The 18,845-nt window shown below is 43.1% G+C and overlaps 1 protein-coding gene and 1 pseudogene across 1 annotated transcript; both read left to right on the top strand.

Moving 5' to 3' along the window:
- Positions 1-2,446: 2,446 nt before the first annotated feature.
- On the top strand, positions 2,447-4,473 carry LOC135516286 (uncharacterized). Its single transcript, XM_064940456.1, has 6 exons — positions 2,447-2,516; positions 2,665-3,027; positions 3,182-3,532; positions 3,740-3,856; positions 4,005-4,054; positions 4,216-4,473. The coding sequence occupies exons 1-6, from the start codon at positions 2,477-2,479 to the stop codon at positions 4,324-4,326; spliced, it is 1,032 nt and encodes a 343-aa protein (XP_064796528.1). The 5' UTR covers positions 2,447-2,476; the 3' UTR covers positions 4,327-4,473.
- A 6,879-nt stretch (positions 4,474-11,352) lies between these two features.
- LOC135515506 (uncharacterized) lies at positions 11,353-16,524 on the top strand (annotated as a pseudogene).
- Positions 16,525-18,845: the final 2,321 nt, after the last annotated feature.

Here is an 18,845-nt window from a genome sequence, read left to right as displayed (position 1 = left end):
TGTTGTTTTAACATTGTCTGTGTGCTAGATGTATATAAAGATCCTGTGACGCCTTAAATAGCTTAACTTTTTACAGCTTTTTATTGTAAGAAATCATATGATAGAGAATCCCATTTTCGCTCTATTACTATGTGTTTTTAACATAATAAACTATACATTTTTACGTTCTGTACATCTCTATTATCTGTCTACAGTAAATCTCTGCGACCACATACACAATGTCATTAAAAGGAATAGCAGTGCCTTTTAATTGAACCTTTATTTAGCTATGTTTAGTCTAGATGACATACAAATTGATTTTTCAGGAGAGACCTGGTTCTCACAGACCATGAGAATCTCTTTGACTCCATATACCGCATAGATATATATGTATACGATTTACAATACATGCTCTCTTTGTAAGAAGTGCAGTGTCAGTTCACACACTTATCAAGTCAGTTAATTGACCCCCCATAAACGTAATGGACATATACCAGGAGCTATGCCAGGCCCGCCACGTCTGTTGACTCATCCAGCTGTAACGCATAGAATTCACTGACTTGTATGCAAAGCAGTAATTATTTCACAACATCTCCTGCCATGTCACTGTGTCGTGAAACAGTGTTGTTTGATGAAATCATTGTCTGTATAGTTTTTTGGCCTTTCCCCCAGCATTGTCCCGGGCATATCCGCGGCAGCAGGAAGAATGAAGTCCTCCACAATAGTATGTGGCTTGCCTGTCCTCGCCACTCAGTAGCTCACCATATAAGATGCTTCTAGCCCCTTCTTATTGATGGTATCTGTTGCTTTTATACATGTCTTACTACTCAAAAGTAGCCTTTATTCTCACTCAAAAAACTCCTGTGGCTTATTTTTCAAATGGTCATGTTTCTTTTCTAAATGTCTGCGCAAGAGTGCAGGTTTCCCGCTTAAGAGTAACAGTAAATGCTAAATTGTAATTATTTCCCCTCCATGGCCTATTTATTGACTTACCTCCCTACTCTTCTACATTTGCACACACTGTACATAGCTTTTCTATTGTGCTATTGACTGTACGTTTGTTTATGTGTAGCTCTGTGTTGTTGTTTTTGTCACACTGCTTTGCTTTATCTTGGTCAAGTCGCAATTGTGAATGAGAACTTGTTCTCAACTGGCCTACCTGGTTAAATAAAGGTGAAATAAATCAATAAAAAGTTAATGTGATTGGATGTTAATTATTTGACTAGGCTACCTGTATTTGACCTTGTGTTGTTATTTTGCTGAACAGTTTTTAAATCAAAAAAATAAACCTTTCAAGGAGGATTCAGATCTGTTAGAGGAGGGGCCAGTGAGGGTACGCATCACTTCCTGTGGTGTGAGTGACAGCAAGGAGCAGCTCAGTGTAGAGCGAGACCTGCAATGGTGAACATCACTGGGCTTCTCATAGACTAACACTGGGGGATGAAATGTCCCTTATGCTCTCTCAATGTCTCGCCAGATTTTCAGTCAATCTGCCGACAGATAGTATGGGGAAAATATTTGTGTGTAAGAGTAAATGCCTGGGTGAGGGCGGGGCGGGGGGCGAGGGGTCTCTTTACATACCTCTTATCATCTGGACAGTAAACACCAGACCCCTGCCTCTCAGTTAGATGTACAATGTCAAGAATACAAACCACAAGCTAAAATCCTTTACCAAACCCTAAACTGTGCAGGGTTTCTTAAACTATGGGTCCTGAGTTATTTGAATACATCTATAAACACACACTATTTCTTCTTATTTAGGGTCGTTTGAGGTTGAATTTGGGTCATGAGAGGACAGTCAAGTTCCCATTTGGGTCTCGAGTTGAAAACGTTTAAGAGCCCTAAAACATTCAACAAAAGGACAAAGTGCAGATAAAGATTGAGTGTCTCAATAGTTTGGTTAACTCTCCCTTCATGAAAAAAATAAGGTATTGGAATCAAACAAAGGTCTGAAATTAGGCTAACAAAAATGTATATTATTCAATGCTATTGCTGTAACTAATATCAGTATTTAATGTTGATGATGAAAATCAAGAGCCAGAAATTAGGCTTTTATGCAGTGGTGGGTATAAATGTGCATTATGAATGATTACTTTAACCTTTGGGCTGGGCTGGGTTGGGTTGTGGTCGGTAGTATTAGCAGCACTAGAGATCAATTACTGTTTTCTGTCCAAACATCAAAAGATAAATCATTTCAGTAAATGTTTAATTTCTCTCAAAAAACAAACAATTGTGTCAAGCAAATATTCGACTGGTTGATCCAGTAACTCTGAGTTACTTTGTAATGTCTTCTTAAAAAAGTAACTCCCAGGAAGTTCAGACTACGGTAAGCCAGAGTACACACTAAGATTGTAGTTGGCCAATAAAATCTCTCATTTCAGTGTTCCCTCCTACTGTATAAAAGGTACATGTAAAGTGCCATCATATATAGGGTGCATATAAAGTGTCCCACTGTCAGACCCACAGACTGTACAGTGCAGAAGGGACTAATGTTACAATGACGAATAGAGAGGTATTTTTGTTTTACATTAACTTGGGTAAGTGTAAGACATTTTAATTGAGCTCCTTTTTAAGTTTTGATGTATGTCGTTTGAATATGAGTGAAATGGATGTTCTGTCTGTAATGCTAGAAATGGTTTATCCATGTCGTTGTCTTTGATCCATTTTGTTTGTTTGCTTTGACAGTTTGTGCTTTTACCAAACCAAACGTAATCCAACCGACCCCTGTGATGGTTACTGAGCTGGGAGGCACTGTGACTCTCACCTGCTTTTGTCCTAATGTGTCAGTGACCAGGTTTCATTGGTTCAAGCAGAGTTTTGGACAGAAACCCCTCCACTTGACGTCCTCTTTTTATGGTGGCCATTATTATTCCATCAACTTTATCAGGGACTTTACTGAGACCAAACGTTTGGGTGTGAGGAGAGGAGACTACAGCTGTAACTTGACCATATCCAACACAGAGCCAGGGGACTCAGCTACATACTTTTGTTCCACTACAGTCATCTATGAGCTCACATATGGAGAGGGAACTGTATTAATTGTCATAGGTAATTAAACATTTGCTTCTTTAATTTCAAAATGTGTGGCCCTGTATGTTGGTACGTTTTTATAACTGCTTCATCAAATGCTACTGATGAATACATGGCTTTTCATGTTTTTCATCAACATCTTAGTCTTACATTAGTTACTCACTCTCTTCAGACTCAGAGTCCAACATCATGTCTGTACTCCAGCAGCCTGTGTCTGAGACCGTCCAGCCAGGAGACTCTGTGACTCTGAACTGTACAATACACACGGAGACCTGTGCAGGAGAACACAGTGTCTATTGGTCCAGACATGTCTCAGGAGAATCCCGTCCAGGAATCATTTACACCCATGGAAACAGGAGTGATCAGTGTGAGAAGAGCCCTGAGGCTGGGTCTCCTACACAGAGATGTGTCTACAACCTCCCCAAGAGGAACCTCAGCCTCTCTGATGATGGGACTTACTACTGTGCTGTGGCCTCATGTGGGGAGATACTGCTTGGTAACGGGACCAAGCTGGACATTCAAGGTAGGTGATACGTCTGACATTCTGTTTTATAATTATCTACATAATCAAAGTTCGGATACTTTTGTTTTCCTATATTATTCAGATATCTTTGTATATGAGATAATAAAATATGATTCAGATCAGGCCGAGTCTTGTTGGTGTCTCTAACATTGTCATAGCTTTATCCCTCAGTGTCTCAGTGTCTCCATCCCTATTTGATATTCACAGATGGTTGTAAGGAGGACCATCTTCTGTTCATGTATTGCCTTGGCGTAGCGTTGGGTCTGTGTGTCCTCCTCATCATTGTCCTTACTTGTGTTTTGTACAAGATGAGCAAGTGCATAGGTAAGCGACAATATTGTGCAAGATCCAGTATGCTTCTCAATTGTTGGTACAGTTACGTTAGTTGACATGTTTTGGTCAAAATTGGTCATAAAGTCCCTTCATTGTAGGAGGATGATGATTATATTGATTATTTGTGTTTGATTAAAAGGAACCCAACTTCAGCCAAGTACTCCTGCAGTCCCCAGTCATTATAACCAGGTAACCTGACCTCACACTTGTTTAGCTGTTGCTGAATCAATGTATTTTTCCTTCAATCAATATACGAAAATATGCATTTTTTTTAGAGGATTGTTTCACTATACCGCAATATTTAATATAATACCAAATATTTGGATTTTAATATTTGTTATTCCTCTCAGAATCAAGAGCCTGATACACTCCATTACGCCGCTCTGAACGTCATCCACAAGAAACCAAAGTCGGGGAGACAGAGGAGCGCCACCGAGACAGACACTGTGTACTCTGGGTGAGACACAAAAACATGGACTGAAATGTCAACCTGTCCTCTTTAATAACTTGCATTGATTCTGTGTTTTCTACACTGTATGTTTGACTGTGGCTTTTTCATTGTACGTTACAATTACTTACATTGATACTGTTGTTCCATTTTGATCAAATAAAACATTCAACTACTTTCATAGAGAGGAATTATTTGATTTTCATTCACATTTTCTCCATCCTTAAATATCACACTTTCACCCACAGATTCAGTGTGCAACAACCATATCAAGCCTATGCTCATGTAAAAAAGAAGCTTGGTTGCAAAATAACTGTAAATATGTATCTATTGCTGGCGTTTTAGCCTCTCAAACTGTCGTATTTTAGCTGTATCCTGTATCACAGATCTCTGTGGTGTTCTGACTGCCCTGAATAGATGATCCACTCACGTAAACTCAACTCTAACCCCCAGCAATGACCGTCAGTCCTCACCACACTCTCTTTTCACACACCCTCAAAACCACCAACATCCATGCCACTTAGAGCCCAACTCTCTAACCATAACAAAAGACTGAACTAAAAATGTACTTCTTAGCTAAATATACTTTGAACCGAACTGACATGGTTGAGAGACTGATTTCAAATTTGACAATGTTCACATTGCAACGGAGCACTTTTCACAAACCATGGACAAAATGTGAATATGTATAAGTGCACCTTGCAGAACTGCAATCCGTTTCTTTTTCAACAGGGAGCAGCAGTGAACGTGGAAGTCCCCATAACTGCCTCAACAGTAGAGTTGGCAGCAACTTGTAGAAGGGTTCAAAATGTCCACGAATTGGTGGAAGTATCATTAACAGCGTGCTTTTCTGTGATAGTTCATGTGTCCAGCTGAAATTTGCAGTCAATCAAATTCCACAAAATACTATATGCGGCTATGAAGAATCTATAACAAGGTAATATAGTTGTTACAGGCTTATTACACATATATAACATGTTAGAAATCATTTCCAGCATCTTTAAATAGCAGCCACCAAACAGGCCAGGCAGTCGTCATCACTGGATCATGACTACTAACCTCAACATAGTTATAATAAAGTGTAGCTTAGTAACAAGGAGCAACAATCACTCAAAATGAAACAGGCAGTAGAGAACTGCATGATGAAGACAATGACTCATTTGTTTGAGGGTGTAGTTTTGTAATTGAGTTCCAGGGAGTCCTTGCATAAGTTAGGCACACAACCTATTGTTTTAAAGTCATATCTCCAATGAAATGTCTTGACCTTGTTTTAGATGAGTTGATAGCATGACACGCACATCCCCCCCACACAGCTAACAAGTTCACAGGTACTTGCAGTCTTCTCTAAGTACGAGGCTATATGTATTCTTTGGTCAGGCCTGTTGGCCTTGTACACACAGGACCCTCCTCCCTGCTCTCTGTGTCTCTGTGGTTTTCAGCAGGATGTCTATTCTGGTGTCAGTCAGTTGTTTTTACATTTGTTATTGTTGCTCATGTTTCTACTGACAGCTTGCAGTCACAGCAAACCATTTTTTTGTAAATTTACTCGGATATAAATAGCTTTCTGAAATCAGTTACAAACCACAAATAACAGCTAAGGAACTCTATTTGAGCTCTCCAAGTTTAGCATCTGTGCCATGTGCGTCATGTGTAATACAGAACCATCTATTCTATATTGTTAGCCTCAGAGGAAGGGGCCATTTTATTATGATGTCATGGGAGAACTAGTACGTTCTCAATCAGACAAGTGTTCTAGGACAACTGCAGGGTTCTCTGTAAGGAGACCAATAGAGGAGGATCCTCCTTCTGATAGATTGCCTCCTATGAGAACCACACTAACCAATCAGTGATGCACTGGGGTGTCCAATCAGTGATGCACTCACAGGTGTTACACTAAAGTTAATGCATGTTTCTGTGAATGATAGGCAATGAGACTGACATGCAAAGAATGAGACTGACACGACTTGTTTCATTCTGTAGGTGTTTATCCCATATACACTTCCACTGTTCTACCCCTGGTCACCCTTATACATTTACATGTTAGTCATTTAGAAGATGCTCTTATCCAGAGCAACTTACCGGATTGAGTAGGGTCAAGGGCACATCCTCGGTGAGGGGATTCGAACCAGAAACCTTTCAGGTACTGGCCCAATGCTCTTAACCGCTAGACAAGACATGTTCAATGTATAGACGTACAGTAACTGTTGACTGGTCTGTTCAAAATAATAATAGTTTTCCTTCAAATACTATAGGTACATTTGGTTTTGCTTGTCTTCTACAATGGAGAAAAATGTAATAGAGTGTAACTAAAGTAAGGGTGAAAAAACAAATAGCCTACTATTTTGACCCAGGTTTCTCCAGACAGGTGAGAAAACAAATAGCCTACTATTTTGACCCAGGTTTCTCCAGACAGGTGAGAAAACAAATAGCCTATTATTTTGACCCAGGGCTGTCCAGACAGGTGAGAAAACAAATAGCCTACTATTTTGACCCAGGATTCTCCAGACAGGTGAGAAAACAAATAGCCTACTATTTTGACCCAGGGCTGTCCAGACAGGTGAGAAAACAAATAGCCTACTATTTTGACCCAGGGCTGTCCAGACAGGTGAGAAAACAAATAGCCCACTATTTTGACCCAGGGCTGTCCAAACAGGTGAGAAAACAAATAGCCTATTATTTTGACCCAGGGCTGTCCAAACAGGTGAGAAAACAAATAGCCTACTATTTTGGCCCAGGTTTCTCCAGACAGGTGAGAAAACAAATAGCCTACTATTTTGACCCAGGGCTGTCCAGACAGGTGAGAAAACAAATAGCCTACTATTTTTTACCCAGGGCTGTCCAGACAGGTGAGAAAACAAATAGCCTACTATTTTGGCCCAGGTTTCTCCAGACAGGTGAGAAAACAAATAGCCTACTATTTTGACCCAGGGCTGTCCAGACAGGTGAGAAAACAAATAGCCTACTATTTTTTACCCAGGGCTGTCCAGACAGGTGAGAAAACAAATAGCCTACTATTTTGACCCAGGGCTGTCCAGACAGGTGAGAAAACAAATAGCCTACTATTTTTTACCCAGGGCTGTCCAGACAGGTGAGAAAACAAATAGCCTACTATTTTGGCCCAGGTTTCTCCAGACAGGTGAGAAAACAAATAGCCTACTATTTTGACCCAGTGCTGTCCAGACAGGTGAGAAAACAAATAGCCTACTATTTTTTACCCAGGGCTGTCCAGACAGGTGAGAAAACAAATAGCCTACTATTTTGACCCAGGTTTCTCCAGAGAGGTGAGAAACAAAATAGTCTAATATTTTGAACCAGGGTTCTCCAAAGAGGTGAGAAACCCACAAACCACCTGTCGTGGAAATTTCCAGTATTACCAAATCATGAGAGAGCAAACAACACACAAGTCAGAGTATATTATAAACTCCCATCTTTAATTATATATGAGCTTCACCATAGCCCTGTGACTCTCAGATCAATTCAGTGTCTATAAATGAATTCCCTGAGAGTGCTTACAAAACAGTTCTTAGTATCATTTATAGGCAAGACACACCCATCTCAACTCACATGACAAATAACAGATCTACAGGAACATTACACAAAGAAAGATGTTACTTGAGAGAGGAGTATCCCATAGCCAGACAGCATTAGCTATAAATTATCGTTCAGTTTGGTCTCCTAAAGGAAGTTCCTATCTCGTTCTTGGTACCACTTCGGACCAAAACATTACCTCATCTAATGGCATATATCAATTGTCAATTATAGATACTCCCATCTTAAATACAACCCCTCCTGGACAAGCTCACGGAGGGGAGTGACTGGCACACAGACATTGTGGAGCCAACTAACTGGTTCCCCATTAATCACGCCATCCCTTCACATGGTTTAGGAATAGTTACAGACACATTCACAGATAAGGCTATCCTGACCTCTCCCCTCTCTGTGCCCCAAGTAACTGAGCCCTAGCAGAGAAGGGATAACTGCAAACTGCCAACCGTATTATTCAAAAAGAAGACATTCTAATGACAATAAATAAGATAAAACATTTATCTATGTTACCTAATTAATTCTGATTCTGCTACCACACACCAAACAAGTAAAACCTTCAAGACAGTTACTTGCATTCTACAGCTTCCTGTATCTCAGTGAGTCCAGCCAGTAGACTGTGTGACTCTGTTTGGTGCAATAGACCACAAGACAATGGTTGTCTGAATGAGGCGTCAACAAAGAATATTGGGTCCAGTTCAACCAATCACCCATTAGCCCTTTGTTGAAGTGTTGTACACATGGGTAGACTTTCTCCACTCAAGATGATATATTCAAAGATAGTGTCACTGTTGATGATGTTTCTAATTCTCAAACAAATGGGAAAGTATATAACTTTACCAAGGACTTCACTGGGACTAAACGTCTGAGTGTGAAGAGAGGAGTTGACAGCTTTAACCTGACCTTATCCAAGACACCGTTTATTCATTTTTATTTAACCTTTATTTAACTAGAAAAGTCAGTTAGGGGACTCAGCTACATACTACTCTGCTGCTATTTAAATGGACAAAGTCAAAGGTAACCTAACTTAGTTCTATATTTTGGATATTAATTTTTCATCCATGATATTCTAAATACACATTATAAATTGTGTATTGTAATTGTAATAAATCTAGCAGGACAATACAATTCATAGACCATGATATTAATATGCCACTCTTTTCAGATTTAGAGTCCAAGAGTATGTCTATTGTACAGCAGCCCGGAGACTCTGTGACTCTGAACTGTACAATACACACTGAGACCTGTGTAGGAGAACACAGTGTGTATTGGTTTAGACATGGCTCAGGAGAATCCTGCTCAGGAATCATTTACACCCATGGAGACAGGAGTGATCAGTGCGAGAAGAGCTCTGAGGCTGGGTCTCCTACACAGAGATGTGTCTACAACCTCCCCAAGAGGAACCTCAGCCTCTCTGATGCTGGGACTTACTACTGTGCTGTGGGGAGATACTGTTTGGGAACAGGACCAAGCTGGACATTCATAAGAACTGCAGAGTGAAGGAAAAGCAGCCAACAAATGCTCAACATATGTGGGAACTCCTTCAAGACCGTTGGAATATCATTCCAGGTGAAGCTGGTTGAGAGTATGCCAATAGTGTGCAAAGCTGTCACCAAGGCAAAGGGTGGCTACTTTGAAGAATCTAAAATATTTTGGTTACTATATGATTCCATATGTGTTATTCCAATGTTTTATGTGTTCACTATTATTCTACAATGTAGAAAATAGTAACATAAAGAAAAACCCTTGAATGAGTGCGTGTGTGCAAACCTTTGACTGGTAGTGTATGTCAGTAGACTAAATTGCTCTTCTGAAATCCCTGCATATGTTGCTACTTTTAGCATCAATAAATGTCCATTAAACAACTGATATTGACTGAAATAGACTTGTCCCTTCTCCTCTGGTCTGTACATACAGTATGTCTGTATGAATGTGTGCAGAGGGCTTCTGCTTACCCAACCTACTGATAAATGCTAAACCCACCCATGCATGCACCCACACAGCGAAATGTTCACATGTACCTGCCCTCTGTGGTCTGCTGTGAGCACAAAACAAGACCGTCTCTACGCTTTGGACAGGCCTGCTGGCCTTTTCCACAGTCCGGGGCCTCTATGTGGTTTTCAGCAGGATGTCTATGTGGTGTCACTCTGTTTTCTCTACTTCTTTCAATGTTGTTCACAACCATGACAATAAGCAACACAGTCCACTTATATATACTGTATACTGTATGTCATATAGCCTATATCTTGTCACTTACAAGATCATAGGTTTATTCAAAATTCATTCAAACTACAATCATTTGTTTACAGAGTTTAAAGAAGAAATTGTATCAATGTATACTAGGCTACAGTGAAGAGGCCTAACCACCGAGGTACACCCCTACTAAACTCTCAACTAGTAGCCTACATTTGAGTTAGCACACGAATGACAGGGATAACACTGACTTTCATTCTGTAGGTGTTTCCTCCACATACCCTCACAGTAATGCTTCACACCTGTTCACTGAACAGTTGTGGCCAAAAGTTTTGAGAATGACACAAATATTAATTTTCACCAAGTCTGCTGCCTCAGTTTGTATGATGGCAATTTGCATATACTCCAGAATGTTATGAAGAGTGATCAGATGAATTGCAATTAATTGCAAAGTCCCACTTTGCCATGTAAATGAACTGAATCTCCCCAAAACATTTCCACTGCATTTCAGCCCTGACACAAAAGGACCAGCTTACATCATGTCAGTGATTCTCTCGTTAACACAGATGTGATTGTTGACGAAGACGAGGCTGGAGACCACTCTGTCATGCTGATTGAGATCGAATAACAGACTGGAAGCTTGGAATCATTGTTTTTCTGTCAGTCATGGTTACCTGCAAGGAAACACGTGCTGTCATCATTGCTTTGCACAAAAAGGGCTTCACAGGCAAGGATATTGCTACCAGTAAGATTGCACCTAAATCAACCATTTATCGGATCATCAAAAACTTCAAGGAGAGCGTTTCAATTGTTGTGAAGAAGGCTTCAGGGCGCCCAAGAAAGTCCAGCAAGCGCCAGGACCATCTCCTAAAGTTGATTCAGCTGCGGGATCGGGGCACCACCAGTACAGAGCTTGCTTAGGAATGGCAGCAGGCAGGTGTGAGTGAATCTGCATGCACAGTGAGGCGAAGAGTTTTGGAGGATGGCCTGGTGTAAAGAAGGCCAGCAAAGAAGCCACTTCTTTCCAGTGAAAACATCAGGGACAGACTGATGTTCTGCAAAAGGTACAGGGATTGGACTGCTGAAGACTGGGGTAAAGTCCTTTTCTCTGATGAATCCCCTTTCAAATTGTTTGGGGCATCTGGAAAAAAGATTGTACGGAGAAGACAAGGTGAGCGCTACCATCTGTGTGATGCGCTACTGTGTCATGCCAACAGTAAAGCATCCTGAGACCATTCATGTGTGGAGTTGCTTCTCAGCCAAGGGAGTGGGCTCTCTCACAAGAACACCTAAGAACACAACCATGGATAAAGAATGGTACGAACACATCCTCCGAGAGCAACTTCTCCCAACCATCCAGGAACAGTTTGGTGACGAACAATGCCTTTTCCAGCATGATGGAGCACCTTGCCATAAGGCAAAAGTGATAACTAAGTGGCTCGGGGAACAAAACATCGATATTTTTGTCAAGAAAGAACTTGTGGTCAATCCTCAAGAGGCGGGTGGACAAACAAAAAAACACAAATTCTGACAAACTCCAAGCATTGATTATGCAACAATTGGCTGTCATCAGTCAGGATGTGGCCCAGAAATTAATTGACAGCATGCCAGGGGGGATTGCAGAGGTCTTGGAAAAGAAGGGTCAACACTGCAAATATTGACTCTTTGCATCAACTTCATGTAATTGTCAATAAAAGCCTTTGACACTTATGAAATGCTTGTAATTATACTTCAGTATCCCATAGTAACATCTGACAAAAATATCTAAAGACACTGAAGCAGCAAACTTTGTGAAAATTAATACTTGTGTCATTCTCAAACTTTTGGCCACGACTGTACATATCAGGATATGTTCTATGTATAACAGTCCCCCCTATAGGTCATCGGGAGTACTGCCTGTAGCTGTTGCATGGGGTGGTGCTAAATCTATTTAACAACACTGTCATCTCAGATTTTCAAAATATGCTTTTGAACCATAGCAATTCACTAATTTGTGTAAGAGTATGCTAAGCTAGCTTAGCATTTTGAGTAGCATTTAGCACGCAACATTTTCACAAAAACCAGATAACCAAATAAATAAAATCATTTACCTTTGAAGAGCTTCGGATGTTTTCAATGAGGAGACTCTCAGTTACATAGCAAATGTTCAGTTTTTCCTGAAAGCATCTTTGTGTAGGAGAAATCGCTCCGTTTTGTACATCACATTTGGCTACCAAAACGAACCGAAAATTCAGTCATCAACAACGTCAAACTTTTTCCGAATTAACTCCATAATATCGACCGAAACATGGCAAACGTTGTTTGGAATCAATCCTCAAGGTGTTTTTTCACATATCTCTTCATTGATATATCGTTCGTGGAAGCCTGCTTTCTTCTCTGAATTCCATGGAAAAATACTTGCAGCTGAGTTTTGCGCACCAATTTCGGCGCAGGACACCGGGCGGACACCTGGTAAATGTGGTCTCTTATGGTCAATCTTCCAATGATATGCCTACAAATACGTCACAATGCTGCAGACACCTTGGGGAAACGACAGAAAGTGCAGGCTCATTCCTTGCGCAATCACAGCCATATAAGGAGACAATGGAAAACGGAGCCTCAAAAATCCTGCTCATTTCCTGGATGCCATCTCATCTTGGTTTTGCCTGTAGCTCATGTTCTAGGGCACGCACAGAGAATATCTTTGCAGTTCTGGACACGTCAGAGTGTTTTCTTTCCAAAGCTACCAATTATATGCATAGTTGAGCATCTTTTTGTGACAAAATGTTGGGCTTAAAACGGGCGTCTTTTTATCCAAAAATGATATAGCGCCCCTAGAGTTTCAAGAGGTTAAGAAAAAGGCTAAGCTTGAAAGTAGGCGCATTATTTTCATTTTATTTGCGATTTTCAGAAATCGTTAACGTTGCGTTATGCTAATGAGCCTGAGGCTTTATTCACGATCCCGGATCCGGGATGGGGAGTTTCAAGAGGTTTTAAGGGATGTAGACTCAGATGCTTAATTGATGCAATTCATCAATCATTTTTTTGGGTACATAAAGGACTTGTGTAAGCAATGGATCATGTTTCTGTGTGTATTTTAGCTGCTGGACAATCCTCGGAAATTCATCTTGTTACAGCCAATGTTGGAGAGACTGTGACTTTGCACTGCTTCTATAAAGGCAACATGGCACGGTACTTTATGTGGTACAAGCAAACAATGGGTCACAATCCTCAACTCTTATCAACCTTCTACAAGTATAACAAGAATGCAACATTTTACCATGAATTTAAGGGTAACACTAGCTTCTCAGTGCAAAGCGGTGAAGGAATGAATCACCTAAAGATCTCAGACATGCAGCTCTCTGATTCAGCCACATATTACTGTGGGAACTCTTATGCCAACCAGGTGGAGTTTGGAGCAGGAGTCATTCTCACTGTGAAAGGTACAACATCTGAATTTACAAACAAAGGAAATAGTAACTCATTTTCTGAACTTATAATGTCAAGGGATTTTTCCACATTACGTTTTGGATACAATGGCTTAATTATGCTGTATTCACATGATCAGATATGACTGTATATGATTTCAACCATGTTAACTTGGGACACAACATTGGGGACAGTTGTACTGACTTATAAACATTCTTGGCAGGTTCAGGGTACAGAAAAATGTCTGTGCTCCAGCAGCCTGTGTCCGAGTCAGTCCAGCCAGGAGACTATGTGACTCTGAACTGTACAATACCCACTCAGACCTGTGTAGGAGAACACAGTGTCTATTGGTTCAGACATGGCTCAGGAGAATCCCTTCCATACAGGAATCATTTACACCCATGGAGACCGGAGTGATCAGTGTGAGAAGAGCCCTGAGGCTGCGGCTCCTACACAGAGCTGTGTCTACAACCTCCCCAAGAGGAACCTCAGCCTCTCTGATGCTGGGACTTACTACTGTGCTGTGGCCTCATGTGGGGAGATACTGTTTGGGAACGGGATCAAGCTGGACATTCAAGGTAGGTGATACGGCTTGTATTTTAATTATATTTTACTGATCTACTGTGTGGAATATACATTGACTTGCTGTTCTGAAGGTCCTTTATAAATGTTTGAATGTCCACAGGCAATAGGGCAGATCTTCTTATCTTGGTGTACTGCCTGGGTGTAGGATTGGCTTTCTCGTTAATCCTGATCATTGTCCTTGCTTGCATCATGTACAAGATGAACCAGAGAAAGTGTCTGCAGTGCAAAGGTAAGTGACAACCTTTTAGAAGTTGCTCTTCTTTAACATTACCATCTACAGATGTATCTGCATGGGAAGAAGGAGTTGCATCTTCATCTTTGAGGTGTTTCTTTTCAGGATCCGTCTCTCTGACACCATGTCCAGCAGTCTCTTCAACAGATGCAGGGGTAAGTAGAATTCCTTACATTTTGTATTACCATAGAAATATGTATGGAAATGTTTATGCTAAATAATAACACATGTTATTATTTCCCCCTCCCACCTTTATAATTGTTTCTCACAGGACCGAGATGGAGACAGTCTCCATTACGTAGCTCTGAATCTGAGCAACAAGAAGAACAGGTCTAGAAGACAGAGAGGTCACATGGAGACAGTGGTGTATGCTGGGATCAGACAGTAGAACTGGATGAATGAAACAGTCCAATGAATTCTCTGTTTATCAACTCCCACTTTATTAACATTATTATCTGTATTACTGTAACATATAATTACTGTAGCTACTTGACATGCCTGGTTAAATCAAGGTAAAAAAAAATGCATTGCTTCTCTGCCAAACTCATTTTAAATGGACTTACTTGTGATAAGATGAATAAAGCATTTAACAGCAGTCAAGACAAAGGAAGTTGAATGTATTTATTTAGGCCAAACTCAGGATCTTTAAAGGTGCAATATGCAGAAATCGCTATGCCATTTCCTGGTTGCTAGAATTCCAATAGTTCACGTATTTTCAGTTTATGTGAGAAAACAACCAATGTGTAGATAGTCATTGTACCATCTATACCTGTCACGTCTTAACAAGGTGGGTGGAATCAGGTGCAGAGAGCAGATAGTTTATTCTCCGGCGAACAAGAAACACGGTCAACCCAACACACACAGGGTGAACAATCCAACACTGTTATGCACTTGAGTGAGGACCCAAAAGCGGTTTAACAAAAACAGAGTTCTTTAATGTGAACACAGGGAAGACATAGATCCTCTTCAGATGTAGATAATGGGAAAATAGACAACCCGCAGAGAGGGCGACAAATGAAACATAAAGTCCCTCTGATAATTTACAAGAGAGTCCCCTTCTTAGCAGCAGAGGAGAATAGCTGGGTTAGCGGCGACAGGCTGCAGGTCGCTCTGGGTAGGCGCGGGTCGTAGAGGAACAGTGGTACCTGATCTCACGTAGCATCAGATGAACTGGACACAGTGCAAACGAAAGACAGTTAGCTGAGTACAGGATGCACCTGCCAGGCAGATTCCGACAGGATAGGACAAGGATGAAGCAAACGAGACGATAGCTTGTTTCTGGCATGAGAAACTCAAACTAGAATCTGACACCGAAAGAAGCAGGAACAGAGAGAGAAATAGAGACCTAATCAGAGGGAAAAAGGGAACAGGTGGGAAAAGGGTGAACAAGGTAGTTGGAGGAGATGAGGAACAGCTGGAAGAGGAGAGAAAGAGAAGGTAACCTAATAAGACCAATAGAGAGAGATAGAGTGAAGAGAAAGAACAGGAACAAGACATAATAAGACATGACAAACACAGGATAAAGACAGACCGGAGAATAACAACACAAGATACACCGACTGACATGAATACAAAAATAACAATCCCGCAACAAAACAAGGGCGGGACAACCTACTACATATACAGACACTAATTAACTAAACAACACACAGGTGAATACCAATCAGACAAAACCAAAGTCGTGACAGTACCCCCCCCTGATGCGCGGCTCCCGCAGCGCGCCGCCACCGTCCTCGAGGACGACCCGGAGGACGAGGTGCTGGGCGATCCGGGTGGAGGCGGTGGAAATCTATCAGGAGAGAAGGGTCCAAAATGTCTCCCACCGGAACCCAGCATCTCTCCTCCGGACCATACCCCTCCCAGTCCACGAGGTACTGTAGGCACCCCACCAGGCGTCTCGAATCCAGAATGCCCCGAACTGTGTACGCCGGGGACCCCTCGATGTCCAGAGGGGACGGAGGGACCTCAGGCACCTCACCTTCTTGCAGGGGACCAGCCACCACCACGCCTGAGGAGAGACACATGAAACGAGGGGTTAATACGGTAATACCTAGGAAGTTGTAACCTGTAACACACCTCGTTTATTCTCCTCAGGACTTTGAACGGCCCCACACACTGCGGCCCCAGCTTCCGACAGGGCAGGCGGAGGGACAAGTTTCGGGTCGAAAGCCAGACCCTGTCCCCCGGTGCAAATACGGGGGCTTCACTGCGGTGCTGGTCAGCGCTCCTCTTCTGCCGTTCTCCCGCTAACTGTAATGAGTCCTGAATGGCTTTCCAGGTGTCCTTGGAGTGCTGTACCCATTCCTCCACCGCAGGAGCCTCGGTCTGACTCTGATGCCATGGAGCCAGGACCGGCTGGTAACCTAACACACACTCAAAAGGGGACAAGTTAGTTGAGGAGTTGCGTAAGGAGTTCTGAGCTAGTTCGGCCCATGGAACATACCTTGCCCACTCACCAGGCCGGTCCCGGCAATAGGACTGCAGAAACCTGCCCACATCCTGGTTTACGTGCTCCACCTGCCCATTACTCTCGGGGTGAAAACCTGAGGTTAAGCTAACCGAGACCCCCAGTCTCTCCATAAACGCCCTCCACACTCTGGGCGTGAATTGGGGACCCCGATCAGAGACGATGTCCTCAGGCACCCCATAGTGCCGGAAGACATGGGTAAATAAAGCCTCAGCAGTCTGCAGGGCCGTAGGGAGACCGGGCAACGGAATGAGACGACAGGACTTAGAAAACCGATCTACAATGACCAGGATCGTAGTACTTCCCTGGGACGGGGGAAGGTCGGTAAGAAAGTCCACCGATAAGTGTGTCCACGGCTGTTGTGGAACGGGGAGGGGTTGTAATTTCCCTCTAGGCAGGTGCCGAGGAGCCTTGCTCTGAGCACACACTGAGCAGGAGGAGACATAAAATCTCACGTCTTTAGCCAGTGTGGGCCACCAGTATCTCCCTCTCAGACTCCACACTGTCCTCTCGATACCAGGATGACCCGGGGAGGGAAGAGTATGAGCCCACCGAATCAGCTTGTCCCGGACCACCCTCGGCATGTACTGAGTCCCCACTGGACAGTTAGGAGGGGCCGGCTCTGACCGTGAGGCCCTCTCTATCTCAGCGTCCACCTCCCATACCACCGGTGCCACGAGACATGATGGTGGAATGATGGGAGTTGGCTCAACTGACCGGTCCTCGGTATCATAGAGGTGAGACAGTGCGTCGGCTTTGGTGTTTTGGGAGCCTGGCCGATATGTGAGGGTAAACTGGAACCTAGTAACATGGCCCATCTAGCCTGACGTGGATTTAGTCTCTTCGCTGCCCGGATGTACTCGAGATTACGATGGTCAGTCCAGATGAGAAAAGGGTATTTAGCCCCCTCAAGCCAATGTCTCCACACCTTCAGAGCCTTGACTACAGCTAACAACTCCCGGTCCCCCACATCATAATTTTGCTCCGCTGGGCTGTGCTTGCTCGAAAAGAAAGCACACGGGCGGAGTTTGGATGGCATGTCCGAGCGTTGGGACAGCACGGCTCCAACCCCAGCCTCGGACGCATCCACCTCCATTATGAACGCTAAAGAGGGGTCTGGATGCGCCAACACGGGCGCATTGGTGAACAGCTCCTTCAGACGACTGAAAGCTCTGCCCGCCTCTGCTGACCAGCGCAGGCGCACGGGTCCTCCCTTCAGCAGTGAGGTGATGGGAGCAGCCACCTGACCAAAACCCCGGATAAACCTCCGGTAGTAATTGGCAAACCCTAAAAACCGCTGCACTTCTTTCACCGTGGTCGGAGTCGGCCAATTATGCACGGCTGTAACGCGATCATCCTCCATCACCACCCCGGAGGTGGAAATACGATACCCCAGGAAGGAAACGGACTGTTTGAAAAACTCACATTTCTCCGCCTTGCAATAGAGGTCATGCTCCAGTAGTCGCCCAAGTACCTTACGCACCAGAGACACATGCTCCGCGCGTGTGGCAGAATAGATCAAGATGTCATCGATGTACACTACCACTCCCTGCCCGAGCAGGTCTCGGAGAATCTCATCTACGAAGGATTGGAAAACGGCTGGAGCATTCTTCAACCCGTATGGCATGACGCAGTACTCATAATGACCAGAAGTAGTACTAAATGCGGTTTTCCACTCATCTCCTCCCCGGATACGTACCAGATTATACGCACTGCTCAGGTCCAGTTTTGTGAAGAAGCGCGCCCCGTGAAATGATTCCATCGCCGTAGCGATGAGAGGTAGTGGGTAACTAAACCCCACTGTGATGGAATTTAGACCTCTATAATCAATGCACGGATGCAGACCTCCATCCTTCTTCTTCACAAAAAAGAAGCTCGAGGAGACGGGTGATGCAGAGGGCTGAATCTACCCCTGTCCCAGCGATTCAGAAACATATGTTTCCATCGCAACTGTCTCCTCCTGGGACAATGGATACACGTGACTCCTAGGTAGTGCAGGTATCTCCAGAAGGTTTATCGCGCAGTCCTCTCGACGATGAGGTGGTAATTGGGTCGCCTTCCTTTTACTGAAGGCGATAGCCAAATCGGCATATTCAGAGGGAAT

The sequence above is a fragment of the Oncorhynchus masou genome, chromosome 27 (genome assembly GCF_036934945.1).
Source record: "Oncorhynchus masou masou isolate Uvic2021 chromosome 27, UVic_Omas_1.1, whole genome shotgun sequence".
Lineage (NCBI taxonomy): Eukaryota > Metazoa > Chordata > Actinopteri > Salmoniformes > Salmonidae > Oncorhynchus > Oncorhynchus masou.
Note: the sequence above shows the minus strand (reverse complement) of the source record. Positions and strands in the feature narration are given on the sequence as shown.